Source organism: Pyrus communis, chromosome 14, assembly GCF_963583255.1.
Source record: "Pyrus communis chromosome 14, drPyrComm1.1, whole genome shotgun sequence".
Taxonomy (NCBI): Eukaryota; Viridiplantae; Streptophyta; class Magnoliopsida; order Rosales; family Rosaceae; genus Pyrus; species Pyrus communis.
Genome location: NC_084816.1, coordinates 12,818,956 through 12,838,407, shown reverse-complemented (window position 1 = coordinate 12,838,407; position 19,452 = coordinate 12,818,956). Strand labels below are relative to the sequence as shown.

Below are 19,452 nucleotides of genomic sequence, written 5' to 3'. Positions count from 1 at the left end.
AGGTGAACTTATGTGTTCTCTCGGAATAAGTGTTGACGGTATGATTTTCCTTGTAGGATGAGTTGTGTGAACCCGTAAGGAAACCCTTATTGTTATCCCTAGAAGACTTGGGCCTTAGTTCAGGGTGGAGAATCCATCAATGATCTCGTGTGTGTCCACCAGTATCACAATAGCTACATTTCACAATAGATTTCTTTCCTTTGTAGCCCCTCTCTTCACTAGTTCTATGGTTAGAGAAATATACCCTAGCTTCTGGTATATTTGCCTTTAATTCCACAGTCATGATTTTTCTGCGAGTTTCTTCCCTTTGAATTGTGGCACACACACTTGAGAATGAAGGAATATCATGACTCATGAGGACATGACTCCTGAGATCTTTGTATTCAGGACTTAAACTCGCAAGAAGTTGAAATATTTTGTCTTACTTAGCTCTCTTGGTCAGCACGGCAGTGTCAATGGTGTGTGGTTGATAGACATTCAACTCGTTCCACATAGTGGTTAACTTCCCAAGGTGCTGCACAAATGAGTTTCCTTCCTGTTGTAAACCAGCAATATCCTTTTTTAATTGGAACACTTGAGCTGCATTCTTCTGATTCCCATACATTTCTTTGAGATTTTTCCAAATAATGCAGAAGGATTCAGCATAGCTGAAAATTTCTGCAATCTTTCGATCTATAGAATTTAGTAGCCATGACATGACCAACTGGTCCTTACACAACCAGTCATTGTAATCTGATGAAGACATATCAGGCGCTGGAATAACACCATTAACATAACCAAGTTTCGATCGTCTTCCCTAGGCAAGAGTGACTGCTCTCTCCCAGGGAAGATAATTGAACTCATTTAGTAAGACAGAACTAAGACGTTGATTTGGATTGACATCAACATCTAAATGAAATGAAGATGGCGCAGCATGCGAGCTAACTTCTTGGCCATGCACTGAACTCTTTTCAGCCATGATAGAGAATCAAGAAAAGCTCACAAATCTCTCAAGAAACTAGAAGTAAGTCGATTAGGATCACTACTCTGATACCATATTGAAATTTGAAGGTGTATTTTCTATTATGAAGAAACAAAGTACAAAGATAGCTCATATATATGAAAGTGGGAAGAGAAGAAAAACAAGGAACAAAACAAGGAAGAAGAACCAATCTTCCTTCCTTGATTTACGCCTAATCACCTAATAACTAAAGCAAGATCAGCAATCCCTTGAATTAGTGAGAATGACAGCCATACTCAAATTGTTAGACAGCACCCCATGCACACACCCATGCTACCTACCAGCTAGGGTAAATGACAGCACCCCATGCATACACCCATGCTACCTACCAGCTAGGGTAACTGACAGGAAGTAGACAGGAAGTAGATCTTCTTCCAATAAAAACGAAAGTCTAAAAATTGAAGACAGGTAATGGTTGGAAATTTTAAAAAGTATTTTACGCTTAGGAGAGTTTGGAAGAGTGAGAATGAAGAGTGAATTCGAGATAATTATAGAGGATCTTTTAGAATCGTCTCACTGTTGAATCCTGAACGTCTCGCTTCAAGATCTGTGCATTCGACAGCCAAAATCACTTGATAACAAAAAAAAAATTAGCTTCTTGTTTTTCGCACACACGTGAAGTGATATCTTTCATAAATTTTGTTTCTATGGAACAACTCTCGAGATCGCACACCCGATTCTGGAACGTCTCTACTACCTCCCAACAGTAACGAGACTGGATCTCTACATGTCAAAAGAATATCAAATGGTAAGTATTCCTGTTTACTCCGAAATGCATGGTATTTTTATAACTACCCATCCTTAAGTAGAATGGTCTTTCAAATACATAGCTAAGGACAACTATGAGACCATGATTTTCCAAGACCAGAGTAAGACGGATCAAAATATGCGTACCTTAGAAGTCTAGTCATGATTCAACAAGTTTGATCGGATTGAGCTACTCAAACAAAACCGCAATGCAACCACATCGTATTGTACTCCGGAAAGGTAAGTCTGCCGACTTTACTAAGATTGACTATTCTTGTTCCGCAAGATACAGAAACCTAATCCGATTGGGATGAGATGAGTTTCCTATATTCTTGGATATTCCTACAACATAGGGATTGGCATACACCACAATCAACCACAGTCCTAAGAGGAAACAATATTTAATCCTAGATTTCCTCTTTGACTTTGCCGATTTAATACGGATTCCATATCTTAAAAGGTCCCCGACTAATATAAATACCCTCATCCAGCGCATAACTCTGGTAACACAACTGACTCCTACTTACTTTTTGCCTATTCTTTTGGCCACTGCTTGAGTCTCAAAATTGCTTACTAACTTGACCATTGGAAAGCCTTTAGCAATACCACACTAGTACCTTAGGATAATTCACAGTTATTTGCTTTCTTACAGGTAGTTGAACTTGCGTAACTCCAACGTTTGCAGCAATTTGCGAATTTGGTTCCAACACGGCCTATTCACAATACTTCGTGCCTATCATTCAAATTGTTCATATTATAAATGATTGTGCAAAGATCATATTTTCAAAAAATCAATTAAAATTAAGATCGTTTGGTCAATCAGTTTTAGTAAATAGATAGACAATTCATAATGATTTTACTATAAATTTGTCCATATGTTTTTATACCATTCGATGACTAAACGATCTTACTTTTAATTGATTTTTTGTATAAATGATTTTTATAGAGTGATTTACAATATTAACAATTCCAGTTATGAGCACGAAATTCTATGAATAAACCACAAAGTATTTTAAGGATCTCCTAAAGGGTTAAGAAGCCTAGTCCTTCTCTTTCATTAAAGCGTCTTTTGTTTTAATGTTTTGACCTTTATAGTTAAACAAAAAATAGTTTATTGAGTGTTCTTTATTATGATTTTGTTTTTGTAAAGTCATTTTCATTAAAACTCTCTTTATTTATTTGTATTTGTTTTTATAGAAAGCATAGCTCATACAGCTTTTCAACAAGTGATTTTCTAAGAAGCACACATTAAACTGATAATTAAAAATCCAAGTGCTTCTTGTACAAGTATTAAGAAGTGCTTCAAAAGAATATTAACGAAAAAGTATTGGAACGTAGAAGCCTAAAACGACACTAATCGAATCGTAGCCAAAGAACTGTCATAAGTGTTTTCGTCTCTCTCCATATACTACCATCCTTTCGTTTTATTTCGACAAAGAAGAACAAGAACCTGATCAACAAGTTCACCAAATACTTTGTGTACCATAATAATAACATGGTTTTTTAGCCAAAATGGTTCCTAAGATTTGCATAACTCCTCACTTTGGTTCCTGAGATTTGAAGTCAATATAATTGGTTCCTAAGTTTGTCCACCATCACTAATTTTGGTGTTTCCTTGAAAAATCTCTATTAAATAAGAATAGAATGACCAAAATACCCTTAATTTTTGTCAAATCATTTTGGCTTATTGTTTATTAAATTGAAGGCATATCTGTCATTTTGATCCTTATTTAACATAGTTTTGCACGCAAGGACAAAAATGATTGATGATGGACAATCTCAAGGACCACTTTTATTGATTTCAAATCTCAGAGACCAAAGTGATGTGTTGTGCAAATCTCAGAGACTATTTTGGCTAAAAAGCCTAATAACATTGACTGCAAGCTACACCGTATCATACACTTGGCGAGTAGACAATGTTAGAGTTCGTATGGTCGCTATGTACAACCAAATTCATGCAAAGAATTACAAAATCAAGGAAAAGGAAGAAAAAAAGAGCGAAAAATCGAGACCTGGTCGTTGTCTTTGTAATTCAAATTGGATTTGAATTTTCTGAGAGGCATGACAAAAAACTGAGAATGCTTACAGTGGAGAATGCTTCATGAACTCCGACCGCCATCCTCAATCCTCATTCCTTTCAGACTCTTTGCTAACCAGATAGCCGTCTCTCTTGGGGAGACTTTATCTTTCCCAAAAGGCCTCAAAACAACTGAGAGTTCCTCCAATCTGTTATTCTGCAGCAAATCTGCAGACAATTCTAGTAGTCCTTCTAGTGCTTCTGCCCTCTGCCTAAAAGACTTGACATCCATGATTTCCTTCTCTGGTATTTCCTCTTCCGCCGCAGGACTGGACTTTGTAGGCTCAGAGGATTCGGATATTTTTGCTGAAGGAACGGGGTTTCTTATCTCGGGTTCTTTCACATTAGAGAGATCAGAGTTATTTGATTCTGGGCTCACTGTCTCAGCACAGTTTGATGATTTCTGAGCCACAAGGCCAGTCGCATTTCGCATCTCCAATTCATCCCTTACCACATTTATCAGCTTACCAACATCCACATTCTGAGCCCCCATCTCCACGGATTCCATTACTGGTTGATCACTCCCAACACGAAAACTACTATGCCTAATCACATGTATGATGTCATCAAAAGCAGGGGCAAGATTAGCTGCAGCCGACTTTTCCATTAACCGATTTTGCAAACCCGTACCTCGATCTTGTTGAAATAAATTTTGGCTTGATGAAATGGGAGGGGCAACAGAAAGGGTGGTGTCCGCTACTGGGGATTGATGTTCCGTTGCAGTGAACTTGTCGTGACCACTAGATGTAGATGTATGTTTTGCTTGATCCACTGTATCAGGCGTACAACTGGGCATACTTACAGGGGTATGATCATTACAAATAAATCTTTCTTCAGAAACCCGGTCAGGGAGATTGAGAGTGGCAGTTAAACTCACTTGTTGGTCACCAGCAGCTGTATTCTGAAGATCTAGAATAGCCTCAGAGGTTTCAATTAAGCATTCAGACTTATTATCATTCCCATCTTTTTCAGCAGTTTCAGATATCACTGAATGAAAATGAGAAGCCGGTGAACAGCTCGGTTGAGACTCTGTACTCTCAGTGCGGGTGACGCTCCCATAATCAGGAAGCACCTGCACTCTCATGTCAATAAAAGCAGTTGTTGCATCATCACAAATCTCAAATCCTTGAATTGACGCAGAAGAGGAGACAGAATTGCTGCTGTCCATTTGCAATCCTTTTGAAATAGTTTCTTGATATCTTTGAGGCTCTTGCGGGACTTCTCTAGGAGAGTTTGATAGGCAACCATTGGGCACTTGAGGGGGATTCTTTTCAGGCTCCTGGATTATCTCCCTTGGACTTATCCTTGCACCATAGTTCACCACATTCGGAACATCGACCCCCACTTGCTTCATCCGTACAGGAAATGAAGGACGTCTAGCCAGTGTAGGAGGGGTTCTTTGCCGAGGCTTTGGAAGTCCATCTTCAACTTGTTTTATAGGAAAAGGGGGAGTACCATCATGTCTGGGTTTAGATTTCGGTGAGTATTCAATTACGGGCAACTGCAAACAAGAAACTAGATTACATCAATATCAGTTTAATACAAAAAGTACATAATAATTATTAAATAAACCCCTAGGAAGGGGGACACCGAGGCCCCCATCAAACAAAAAAAACATTAAATCATAATTACTGATTACCTGATGCTTTAAAGGATGGGATCCCTGTGTCCGTTTTGCAGGATCGAGGGTTGCCTTTGAAGATGCAACAGTTGGTGCATCGGGACTGGGCTTGATAACAGGAGAGACATCACTCAGCTTGGGTATTCTAGACACTGTTTCTACATTAGTTCTTTGCGGCAGACAAACCTTAGACCGATTACTTCTCATTGGTGAGCTATGTTCCCTAGTTTTTCCTTCTCTCAAAGCCAGCATTATATTCCTAATGGTCTTTGGTTGCTTCGATTCAACATTAGATTCAGAATGAGGTGGTTTCATCAACTGTTCTTCCACTTTTGAAGTGCACATATTTCGGTCATGTTCTTCAGTAGGCAGGAGCTGATCAAAGCCATCTTCATCCTCAAGAGAAATTAAATCTGTCTCAGTAGCTTTATTATCACAGTGTGTGTCCATTTCTGGAATGTTTTTCTCAGTTGAAGGCAAACCATCTTTATCACTGCTTGACCCATTACTGTTGTGGCTTTCTGCCATGTTTCTCCGAGATTCATGACCAACAGATACACGCTTCTCTGGGGAGAAGACTGTTCGAGTGGTAAATGATGGACGATACTGATCAACATAAGGTTGCAGATACGGGTGCCTCAAAATTTCAGATGCCTGACAAAATATACAGTAGTGATTATTAGTACGCAGTTCTTGTACTCAAAATTGTCGATTTGACAAAGAGCATTGTAGAGAGAAGGCTTACACTTGGCCGATGCTCAGGGTTCTTTCTCAGCATGCCTTTGATTAGTGTTTTCCTGCATGCATAGTTTCAAATAGATTGATTATAATGCTATAGATCATCCAGTTTTCAACAGCAGATCAGCAATAAAGCCATTATTGGAAAGAAGAGAAAAAAGTGGAAACTTGTGTTTCCCCACTCTCTGTATCAGCAGGAAAACATTTAATACTCAAATATGCATAGATTTATAGGTTTATGTTTGTGTCTGCACGTAGTACCATGTTGATATATATGTATATAATATCGTATGCGTATTCATGATACGGGGGGCATAAGGCACAGTAATGCAGCACAATAGCATGTTACTGTGGTGCATGTTTGAAGAAAATGAGACTCTGAAAAGAAGAAGAAACTTACAAGGATGGCGAATAACAGGAAGGCAGAGGACCTATAGAGGAACGATTAATCTTGCTTATCAATCCTGCCATATCCTGAAACACGATGTATAATGCAAACATTAAATTAGATTAACTGGTCAAAATATTTAGATGGTTCACAACAGTATTAAGTCTACTAGTCAAAGAGTCAGGGTTTGTATCTCGTGTAGTAGACACCATTTACCCTCACACCCAATTCCCCCTTCTCTGGCCTCCCTTGTGACCAAAAAAAGTTGACTAGTTGAAGAAAGTCGTTAACCATTACACCTAGCAATTTACAGTTTACACTATTGAACTCTGTAAATGACAAAAATTACTCTATTGATAAGTTCTTTCATTGACTTGGGGTGACGGAGGTTCAAGATACACGGTACATTGTTGGCCACTTCAAAGACAGATGAAAAATCATTCCTAATTACACACAGATACACTGCATTACGGGGACATGATAAGGATTCCTATAAACTCATATTTGAAAAGGAAAAAACACTATAAATTTCTTCTTGTTTTTTTTTTTTTTTATCTACTTTTTGTAAAATAAATTAGAGTTTATAGATGCTATTTACTCTTCCAGTATAAAAGAAAAACGTTAACTGATTGTCGGGTAAATTGGAATTCATACAAAAAGATATGGAACTTAAACAATCAATAAGATTTTGTAAGAAATCTTACAAAAGCTTTAAAAGCAGGTCGATGAGCAGCCATCTCATATATGCAACACCCTGGCCAAACAATCAACAATTTTCAACCACAGGTTAAATAAAGATACAAATCAGAGAAGTGTAAAGAAATAAATATCTAATATGTGTGACTTATAAGACGACATACCTAGGGACCAAATATCAGATTTGAAGCCATAAGGAATGTCCGCAAGCAGTTCAGGACACATGTAATTCGGGGTCCCAACCACCTACACAGAAGTACAGGGAAACAGTTAGTTCCGCAAATATCACGAATGTTTCTATCATCATCAGGGGTAAGTAACTGAACTATTAAGAATAAGCACCACAAACCTGTTTATTGTATATTGAAACAGTACAACCTTCTAAGCATTCATTTTCTTAAATCTTAAAAGGATAAGCTCAAAATTTGATACAACGAAAATAAAAGAATTAGGTAAGATTGTGATGGAATTATGGAAATAATAGTGACTAGTTATGCAGAATATGTAGAAATTTCATCTATTCTCATGCTAAATTCTTGAGCGCAGCAAGCAAAGGGGAATTTTAGTAAATAAAAAGGTTGAACAATAGCTTCATACAAAGCCACACCAACTTAGAATAAGGATCTAATGATTTGACAACTTCCGTTATAACATTACTATTTGGTTGTACACATATCGAGGTCATTATTAACTCTAGAACTTTATTGCACCATTGTATTACTAACAATTAAAGATATCAAACTTCGGAAGCAACAACAACATTAATCATATCTAATTCGAACTCTGAAACTAAATCTTGAGCTATGAGTTATTCCAACTGCAAAGTAAGGGTTTTTAAGATAAACAAATAACATACAGAGAATCAGAGATAAAAGAAATTCCCATGTGTAGCACATACCGAAGAAGCCAAGTCATCTGCCTTCAAAGTTTTAGCAAGACCAAAATCCCCTGTATAAATACCATACGAGGATGAACAAAGTCAGGACAAACACATTATCATCCGAAAAACCAGTATGAAGGCCAAAAATATCATAAAACAATTTTCAAATCCATCTTGAACTCACCAAGACGAATATCCTGATCCTTGGTGAGAAAGATGTTGGAACACTGCTAAAAGAGAACACCATATGAATCTTGAAAAACCCTTAAACTACATACTCAGTTGACAAGTGCTAGTATTGGCAAACATACTTTTAGGTCACGATGTAGAACATAATTGGAATGCAGGTATTCAACTGCCAATAGTAGCTGTGTGAACCACCTGCAGAGTTTCTGAGCAATTCCCACATTCACCAACACAAACCGACCATAAGATTGAATTCTGACATTCAATATAAGCATCAGGAAGGAAAATAAATGTGTGTGTACGGGCTTGCTGATTTGGAAAAAGAGATGAGTATACTAACCTCCTCGGGAAAATACACCCCATTGGACTTCTTCATCATCTCGGCCCTGATAAGTTTACAGATGGGAACAATGGTTTAAAGAATATTAAGGGAGTATGACATTATACAAGTTAAGACCCATGAATGAAGTATGTAATAACTATGACAACTCACATGTCTCCACCTTCACAGTATCCAGTGACAATGCAAACATAGCAACCCTACATTTTGAATGCATCACTTCCGATTTAGGAAAAACACAAACGAAAAAAATAGACTACAAATTCGATATGTGCATCCCCACACACAAACACAGATTCATTAAAAAAGAAATGTGTCTAACCTTCTCAACCCAGGCTTCCTTAAATTCGACAATAAACGGGTGCTGAATTCGGGCAATAAGAGCCATCTAGAATTCCAAATTCCCAAACATAAATAAGAAAACCAAATTTGTACCGAATATTAAACAAACATAAACAAAATTGCAAGTAATGCTAAGGAAATTGGAAAACTGGAGTATTGAACTGAACCTACCTCTTGATGGGCGGATCGCCGGCACCGCTCCGTCTGCCGTGCAAGGCGGATCTTCTTCAACACATATCTGAGAAATGCATCAAAACCAAATGAGCCTCAAATCTGAATCCATACATTACACAAATTCACACACATTGACATATGAGTATATAAACTACTTCTTCTTCTCCGCCTTGTGGTGGACGAGGATGGCAGCGCCGAAAGCTCCGCGGCCGATCTGCTCCATGAGCTCATACTGATCCATCCTGGACTCCATCGCTTGCTCCCTCGATCCACTGAGATATCGAAATCACCGCAATGCCTGTGAAAACAATGAGTTGTAGCATTTACTTCAAAGCTCACGCCATTTCTCAAAAACTAACAGTGGCGGATTTCGAATGTCAATCCATGGATCGCCAACCGCTGCTCCGGTCGCCACTTATTGCTCAAAAGCGGTGCCGTTTAGGGGTGGGGTTGGGGTGGTTCGGTTGAAAAGTGTGCATTATCTAAATACAGTTAGTAGCTAATCATGGTGTTAAGAAATCTGTAGCCAACTTTCTAAGTAAGCAAAGCAATCTCTTTTCCTCGCTCCTCTTAACTTTCTCTCTCTACCTTCGGATTCAGAGAGTGGGCGGGACTTGTGTGAGAGTACGATTGTGGGAAATGGATGTGCCGCCTTCTACGCCGACACAGGTAACCGTCCAACTTCAACATTTTTTTTCTAATTTTCTTCTCTATTTATGTATTTAATTGGATTTTTTTTTTTTTAAGTCATTTAGTACTACAGTCTAGTTGTATTTATCTTCATGGTAAGTGAAAGGTTTAGGTTCAATTCTGATCAAAGGCGAATGTGAACTACATTATTGATTACTCATTGTGAAGCTAAGTCCACCTCTCACCTTTGTAGATAATATTTGTTAAAAATGAAAAAAAAAATTACATGTTTTTAGTTTTTTATTTTATAATTCTTTGGTCAAGAAAAAAAAAAAATTAGATCTTCAAATCCCTTCTTTTACGTATGCAACATGTGTCATGTGCCTTTTACGAGTGGGACTACACATATTTACAATTTTATCTTATAATTTCATGTGCAATGAAAATAGGTCGTAAAATTGGGCTGGACAAAAAAAAAACATCTTGCTTAATGTTGTTTTCTTTCTTAGAAAATAGGGATTTAGGACTCCTAGGTAGTTCGACTTTTATCAATTACCTTTCAAAATTAGAAATTGTAATAATTAGAAGTAAGGTTTACCGATATAAGTAAATAGCCTCTATTACAAAGATGATACAAAACACTCTTGCTCTCCTACGGTCCTTATTTTGAGAACATGACCAAATGCATATTAGCCATAATTGATTAGATCCAAAGGTTTAAAATATTTGACAACTTAATAAAGCAAAATCAACTTAAAATTCATGAACCATTAGAAAACTCTTTTTTTTTATTGTTTTACTTTATTAAGTTGTCAAATATTTTAAGCATTTAAATTTAAACTAATATGATCTTGTGGTTAATATACATCAGGTCCTTACAAGTCCTCAAAATGAGGACCTTAGGAGAGCAGGACTCATGATACAAATGTGATCTCTTTGGCATTTTCTAAAAAGAAAATAAAAATGGACCGGGATGATGATCTCAATGAAATTGAGTGAAATTGTGTGACTATCTAGGTTGTGTTCATCGTATAAAGGGGTATGGCGATGTTCTGATTCGATTTATGCCTTATGATTATTAATTTTTCGCTATTTAAGCAAAATATTGGGAGTATCATTTTGTTTTAACAAGCGATATTATCTATACTATAGGGGAGGGGTGGGCTTACCCTCACAATGGGCTAGCTATAATGCGGTTCAAATTCGCTTTTGACGAGAATCAAACATAAGACATCTCACTTACAAGTGAAGAAAAATACCCTAAACTGTAGTGCTAAGTGACGTTTTTCATTTTTATAAGAGAAATTTTTTTTTTTTTTTTAACAATTGATGTTATCTATATTAAGTGGAAGTGGTGGGTTTAGCCTCACAATAGGCTTACAATAATAATGGTTCAAATTCGCCTTTAGCGAGAATCGAACCTAAGACCTCTCACTTTCCATTAAAAAGAAATATCACTAGATTGTAGTGCTAAAATGACATGAAAGAGAAAATTGTTAAGTTGCAATACAATTTCTCTTTTTGAAAACGCATCTGAAGAAAACGATATAAAAACTTGTAGCTCCCACGTCACATGTGAGAGCTCACCGACATTTCTCACCTAATTTTGGTAACATGAGTTTTCATTTTACTTTTCCAAATCTGAATTCTTTAATACCAAAAGAAAAATCTGAGTAGTTTATACTAGAACCATCAGAATTGGATGCATGTGCAACTCAAAGAAAATGAATTATGTCAAATTAGAGTAATGGAATGGAAAGTGATTTTCACACAGTTATTTTATTTATAATTATCTGGTTAAATAAATCAAATAGCATCAATTATTAGATTTAAAATAAGAGTGTGTACGAAGTTAAAAAAATGTTTCCAAATCACTTCCCCGTTTGCATCGAGCAATATGAGGTAATTATCATGTTAGAAAAGCTGCTAACCACAGCTGGTAGCTTAACCGCTCACTCAACTGTTATATTTAAATTTTAAAACCTTAAAGCAATGGAGATTCAATCTATTCTCAATCTATTCTGTTAAAAAGTAATGAAATATGTTGACGTAAAAGAAATTTAGTTTAATTTAATGAACTTGTTTCAGCTTGGGCACAAGTCAGTAGTCATTTTATTTTTCGGCATAAAATTTTCTCTTGAATTAAGGTCTAATATGTAAAATAATTTTTCAACCCAAACAAGAGAAATGTTAAGGACACTCTTTTAAAGTTAATACTCTTTATAGATTCTCTGTCATTCATGTTTTTTAACGCAATATTAAAGTGACAAATAGTTCATGTAAAGTCTCACTTTTACAAGAGTACTCTTACCATTTCTCTCGAAATAAATCACCCTAAACTTTTACTACGAAATCGAACCACAAAAAATAGAGAGTAATGCTACATTTACTACTAGGTTGTAGTGTTATTTGTATCATTTTTTTAATAGAGGTAAGGTCGCCAACGTATGTAGATTTTATCTTTATTAGAGAGATGGTACAATTAAGTGGTAAAAATAGTATTTTTGCAAAATTGAAAGCCAAGCACAGACTTCCATGGAGGCTGGGAGTTGACAAATTTGATTCAACTCGATCAATGATTAGTGTATTATACGTAACATGCACATGCAATTAACAAATACAAAGGCGCACAACACTAACAAAGCGCAGTAACGTACACCAGTGACCAGTGTGTCAGCTCGCTCCTTTCTTTGGAGAAAATTTTCATTATGACATAAATACGGATAGTACATCACGTGTTTTTATAAAAATAATGAAAGATTTTATTTTTTAAGTTATTAACTTTTTAACACACATATCTCATCATTTGTATAGTAACATGTGGTGTACCACCACGTATACCGGTCACACTGAAAAATCTCTCATTTCTTTATTTTCGGGACCATGTGCTTTGTCTGACATGCGCCAAGTGGTGTTTCTTCCATCGGAGCGCAACATTTCTAATGTTGTGCTACACTTTGCGTTTGAAATTTCTTTGATACGGTCAATACATTTATGAAAATATTCAAAAAATTAAAAAAAAAAAAAAAAAAAAAAAAGGGAAATGAAATAAAGTCTAAATGTTATCTCATATCGGATAAACTTTTAAATTTAAACTAAAATTGATAGATATAGTCACTTAAATATCGGAGAAACTCTTATATTTCGTTCAAACCAATGTTTGACATAAAATTTCATCGTTTCTATCAAAAGCAACTAATGTTGATATTGATGTTTATTATATTTGTCAATATTTTTACAAATTTACGTATTGATATTTCTACTAACATCAATGTTTTAGACACTAGCTACAATTTCAGTGTCCTGCCACTAGGCCCACGACACGGGGGAAATTTGATTTGGCCATTTAAAATGCCACGAGTGAAATTGTGATTGGTCCAGCTGGGTTTTGATCTCGGGCAGCCAATGGATTATTGTCTAGCGTCTGGAATGCGCACATGAAACTATGGAGAACAGCGCAGAATATCTGGTGAATGAGTCTCGTGGAAAGGGACACACTCCCACCTTGCTCACGTGTTCCAAAATAACGCAGCTTCTTATTAGTCCCTCTCTGGCATTTTTTTTTTTTAATAAACAAACAACTTAGAGGGAAGCCCCTAAACCCTAATACAACGAGAGCCAATTAGATCAAATAAGCTTGACTCTGCATAGACATGCCTCCAAGAAATTGCCTCAAAATTTGGAGGCAGCAACCGAATATCTTTGATAATGGTTTTAAGCATCGAGTGAGTCACACATCGTCTCAAAATCGAGTCAACGCAACAGGCTCCGCTATAGGATTTGCCTCCATCATCATCCATTTGCTTCATAAGATCTATGGCTTTGAATTATCTCTCCTTCCAATCCCTTCTCTCTCATTTCCCATTTTGCTAGCATGGTGGTGTTGCGATGGTTGGGACCCGGATGGGGCGTTGGGAGTTGGTGCGGCACTGCAGAGGAGCTGGGGTTTCCAAACTTGCCTCACCATTTTCCTAAAATACACTTTTCTCAAATCACATAGAAATGCCAAGTTGTACTCTTTTCTCATATCACATGGAAATGCCAAGTTGTACACGCTCTAGCAAATTAAGCCATGAACGGTCGCCGGCATAAAACTAAATCAGCCTACAAGAAGGAGGACAATCTATTCCTAGCAGCGGGGTTCAAACTTGTTCTCGATGCCATGTGATATCACATGAGCGAAGTAGGGTATTAGGAATAATGGTGGGTGAGAAAAGAGTATTTTTCTTCTTCCAACTTTTTCTGTTGGGTAAAAAAATAAAATGGGTGGAGAAATAAGATAATGAGATGGGCTTAGCAGCACTCATAATAAAACGCCTGCCATGTAAGCTATGCAATGGGGTTTGAAGTTTGATCATTTTACCTCACATGCCATCAATCCAAACAACAACCTATCATGCTGGTGAATCGCACAATGGTGGCGAGGGGATGCTGAACTGCCTCTGTGAGTTTTTTCCGGCCTCCACAAGAGTGGCTGCCGTTGAGAACCTTTTTAGAAGAAAAAAAAAATCAATCCAATTGGCAACCTCTCACTCTTCTTCAATTCCTTAGATTTTAACAATTTTCTCTTCAATCAGTATGCAATCAATTTCTTCATAGGTTTTAATAGTCTTCAAAATCAGCAAAAGTATTGTGTTTAGTTTGATTTTTTTTCATCACAAGCCTAGAAGATTTCATATTTCTTTTCATTTCTGTTGGTGTTTGGCGGTGCCCTAGTCATGGATTCTTTTTGTATTGTAAGAAGACTTGCCGGCAATATACTCCACCAGAAGACTGACCCGGTTACAGGTCTTAGACCCATCTAATTGTTCAAACATCGTCACAAATCATTTTCATCTTACAAATATTCCAAAGTTTATCATCCCACTTCTAAATTTTTCAAGGCGCCACAAACTCTAAGTTTGGTGTGTGTTTCATATGTTTTGTGCGTGCATGAAGATGTTGGGAGTATGTAGAATTCGTGAATTTTCATACTTATTCGAAATTTGAACAATTTTAGGTTACAATATTCATTATAAAAAAAAATATTTACAATAACCAATAGACATATTATTTGAAAAAAAAAAAAAAAAAAAAAGTTAAGCGAACAAAAATATTTGAGGTGTTGTGACATATGTTCTAATACATATTGTGATTGCGTAAATCCTAAGTAGAGATAGATTAGGAATCCTTTGGGATCTAGAGGATATTTCCTAATAGATTTTGTACTACTTGGGGAGCAAGTTTCTCTCTTCCTTATTACTATAAATAAATGCACGAGGACTAGGGAACTAACACACAATTCCTCAAGTCTATTCTCCACCCTCTGTCACATCCCGGCCCGGGCCCCCACCACATCTCGGGCCCGCTCCACCACCGTAGCACGATATTGTCCGCTTTGGGCCTCGGCCACGCCCTCACGGTTTTGTTTCTAGGAACTCACACGAGAACTTCCCGATAGGTCACCCATCCTGGGAATGCTCTCGCGCGCTACTCGCTTAACTTCGAAGTTCCTAAGGAACCCGAAGCTAGTGAGCTCCCAAAAGGCCTCGTGCTAGGTAGGGATGGGAATATACATATAAGGATCACTCCCCTGGGCGATGTGGGATGTCACAATCCACCCCCCTTAGGGGCCCGACGTCCTCGTCGGCACACACGCGGCCAGGGTTAGGCTCTGATACCAAATTGTCACATCCCAGCCCGGGCCCCCACCACATCCCGGGCCCGCTCCACCACCGTAGCACGATATTGTCCGCTTTGGGCCCCGACCACGCCCTCACGGTTTTGTTTCTGGGAACTCACACGAGAACTTTACGATGGGTCACCCATCCTGGGAATGCTCTCGCGTGCTACTCGCTTAACTTCGGAGTTCCTAAGGAACCCGAAGCCAGTGAGCTCCCAAAAGGCCTCGTGCTAGGTAGGGATGGGAATATACATATAAGGATCACTCCCCTGGGCGATGTGGGATGTCACACCCTCTTTCTCTCCATGCCGCACCCCTCAATTAAATATAGGCCACAACATGTTATCAACACGTTCTTCATGCTTTGCTAAGAGAATTTATTCGTCTTCAATCAAGGGAGTACTACGTTTCAATTATTTTTAATTGATTAAATTTTGATTTTATTGAATTCATATGCTTTTATTGATTCAATTTATTTTCCTTGTATGGAATGTGATACAAGCTTTGAAGATGGAAAGCCGAAATTAAAGAAAGAATTTTTTGCATCAAACCAGTTCAGCAATATCATCACGCAATCAGGTTCTTCCAAAGCAACGATTTTTATCTCTATATTCTCGCATCCTTGATAGCAAGAACATTCGCCATAATGCATACCCTAACTTCACATTTTTCGAATTTGAGATTCTACATAAATTGTTATGCATTATACTCATAATTTTAAATTATGTGAATTTATATTGCATGAAATTATATATAGATTAGCATTAAACTATATATGCATATAATTGAATTGAATAAAACATTGAAAAAAAATTAGGGTTTCGAGACCCCAACTAGTAAGCTGCAGGCTTTGAGCCTCGTCGTTATGCGAGACATGGAGCTACAATGCACTAAAGCACAACTCTGTTGTGTTGAGAACCCAAGAAAATAATGACATTTGGCATCATGCCTAACCTAGAAAACCTAGCCTCGCTGGAAGCCGAGCCCACGGCTTTGCCCTTTTTTTTTTTGGACATCACGACATACAGTTGTGTCCCTTTTGGTGTTTGCATCGTCGTCTTCGATGACGTCCCTTGTCCGGTTAAAATTCATCAAAATTAAAAATTTCCCGAATCGAATCCCCTTGGTTCTACCTTTTCTCGACGTCAAGGATTCTCCTTCGTCGTTGAGATCGGTTCTTCAATGAACCACCATACATCGCACTTCACTCCCAAGGTTTCCCGACCAAGACTTTGTCACCAAAAACACCGACTCCAATTTTCTTCCTCGGTGAACCCTCCCAGCATGGCTGGGATTCCTGTTTGGATTAAACTTATAGCCCTTTGGGCCTGGATCACATCGGCCTGTAATAGGGCTTGCACTCACAAATCGCTGCCCTTCGCTCAGCCTACACGACACCAACCCAATTGGGCTCTGGTGTTCCCATGTCCACACCGCAGGGGAACCCAACCCACATGGCTGTTAAGGATTCCCTGCATTGCAACACACTAGATCCCAACCTCTGTGTTGGTGCATCCTTGTCCGTGATACACAAGACAGTGCCCTATTTGGACCTCGCCATCTGGGCCTGCGTCTGTAGCCCATATATGTGCATATGTGTTGGCCTTTCCCACCCAATTTTTTGGGCTTGGACCTCCTAACTTTCACGGTTCTATTTTTTTTACCTAAAAAAAAAAAACTCGTTGGCTTTGGTCCATTTTGGGCCATCAATTTTAATAGCCTAAACGTTTTTAGGCTTTATTGGATTTATATTTTTCTCCTAATTCTTCTCATTGGCCCGAAGACCAATAATTAATTAAATCAATATCATAAGCCCTGATGACCTACATGCATTTATTTGTTACATATTTTTGTCTTGTATATATTGCATTTGTTTGCAGGTATTATGAACTTGAAGTTCATACTTCCAAAAAGTGTCAAAGAAACCTAAAGTTTCTTAACGCACAACATTCATGTTGAGACCTGAAGTTCTCCATGCTTAAATCTGTTTAAACCAAACCATGTCTTAGACCCTGAATGTTCTAACTTTGATGTTTATGGAAGTTTTATTTCCTAAAACACCAATCACATTCTTGTTTTCGCCATTCAGCGTAATGTCGAACTGTAACAAGTTCAATTTCATTGATTTGGAAGTTTCGAACAAGAAACTACTTTATGTAGATACAAGACGTGACATCCCATTTGACTACGACTCGTTGTGAAATCATTGTGGCTAATTATGGTGTGGAATAGCTGAATAAGCCTCCGCCATAATCTTCATTCGAAAACTTATGCCTGAAGCATATCAAATGGAAGTACCTCACTACCGAGGACTTCATGGCTCTTTGACTCACTATGGACTGTTTCAAATCATGCAAAGATGAATTCTTGCCCGAAGCAAAATATGATTGAAACCTTTTTACATCCATGAATAGGTACAATTTTGAAGTTTATATTAGATTGAATTTCGACTAGAAGAAAATCTTTCTTATCCTTCAATATCTAAATTACTCTTAAAGTAGCAATATAGAGAGTGGAAGTTTACCAAATTCTTGGATCTAATTACTACCACACTTGTGAGAGAAAGGTACCCCAACAATTCGGATGAGAGGTACCGAACTGTGTAGACCCAATTTCAACTTGCATGCTCTGCTTTGGCAAAGGTGCACTGGACGGTTTGCACTACTTTGGCAGAGGCTACTAAACAGACCCCTCCAGTTTTGGCTGGAGCTTACCGAACCCAAGTTTAGGTCTGTCTGTCTGTCTCTCTCTCTTTCTCTCTCTTATACAATCTAATTTTGAGTTTGTTTTACAACCTATGGTAGAATTTGGGCCTGCCAAGAGGTGGTATCATGCCCGAAGCATATTCCTTGGAACATAAGACCTAAGAACTTCAAGAATACGGAATAGTATTCAAGAACCTCAACCCTGTAGAATCTAACTTCATTTTGACGGAATAGATCATTGGTTATGCACTTTTCTGTGTTTTTACCAATATTGTTGAGGAGTATCATTCCCATAATCAATCTGTGAGACTAATTTTGCTCCACCTAAAACATTTAGCTAGCGAAATTTGACATGGAATACCGTATTGGCATAACCCCCTTGTATATTTGGTTTACTTTGTGAATAATTTATTTTGGTCTTGAATTTAAGATTGGTGTTTGGATGTCACGATTATTCTCAAATAAGAGTTAATTAACAAAAATTACCACATGTGACTAATACAATTAACTCATGCTTAGGTATGTTTTGTGGGGAAGTTAACAGTCTGGTTCTATGCTAACTTCATACCTAATCATCCCCTGACAACCTTTCAGGCTTATCCTACCTGATTGTGGGGCATAGCACTACCCTATATTGTCCAATGGTACTAATTTTACCATAAAGGGAAGCCTTATACTCATTTCGTTCCATAAGAACGCCTTTTTGAGCTTTAGGGATATTCGAGAGTATTATTACCATATTGAAACCAATGTAGAAAATGGAGTAAGATTCCTTCGTATATTACCATATTGCACTTCCTACGAATATAGCTAGAAGCATATTCTAGAGAATATAGAACGCTTAATGAGTGGATTACACCCATTCAGGCCCATTAGTGGCCGGCTAAAAGCCCGAGATTCCAAAGAAATATTCGCTATGGATGTACGTTTGGGATATCTAGGATGATCTGTGATGAGCCGTTTTGGGCATTCTTTTTCCATAAGTAGGACATCATACCTGGAAGCGTATCATGTCTTAGCACCCTCCATCTTTTCTACAAAGGATTCAAGGGGACTTTTGTGGACTGATTCAACCACCATGCGAACCATTTAGATACCTTACGGTATTGGTTGATGCTTCTACACGTTGGTCACACGTGTGGCTGTTGTCCACAAGCTGCCTTCTCCACATTGGTGGCTCAGATTAACAAGCTCAGGGCTCACTATCCTGATTATCTGATCAAATCAATTTGATTAAATAAGTTGGAGAATTTACATTGAAAACTA

At 37.7% G+C, this 19,452-nt stretch overlaps 1 protein-coding gene across 1 annotated transcript; it reads right to left on the bottom strand.

Annotated features, from left to right (window-relative positions):
• Positions 1-3,145: 3,145 nt before the first annotated feature.
• Positions 3,146-9,797, bottom strand: LOC137715766 (serine/threonine-protein kinase Nek5-like). Its single transcript, XM_068455111.1, has 14 exons — positions 9,345-9,797; positions 9,187-9,253; positions 8,996-9,061; positions 8,827-8,873; positions 8,674-8,719; positions 8,459-8,539; positions 8,332-8,374; positions 8,166-8,215; positions 7,432-7,513; positions 7,276-7,325; positions 6,584-6,657; positions 6,191-6,242; positions 5,464-6,099; positions 3,146-5,325 (listed from the first exon to the last, which is right to left on the bottom strand). The coding sequence occupies exons 1-14, from the start codon at positions 9,440-9,442 to the stop codon at positions 3,847-3,849; spliced, it is 2,871 nt and encodes a 956-aa protein (XP_068311212.1). The 5' UTR covers positions 9,443-9,797; the 3' UTR covers positions 3,146-3,846.
• Positions 9,798-19,452: the final 9,655 nt, after the last annotated feature.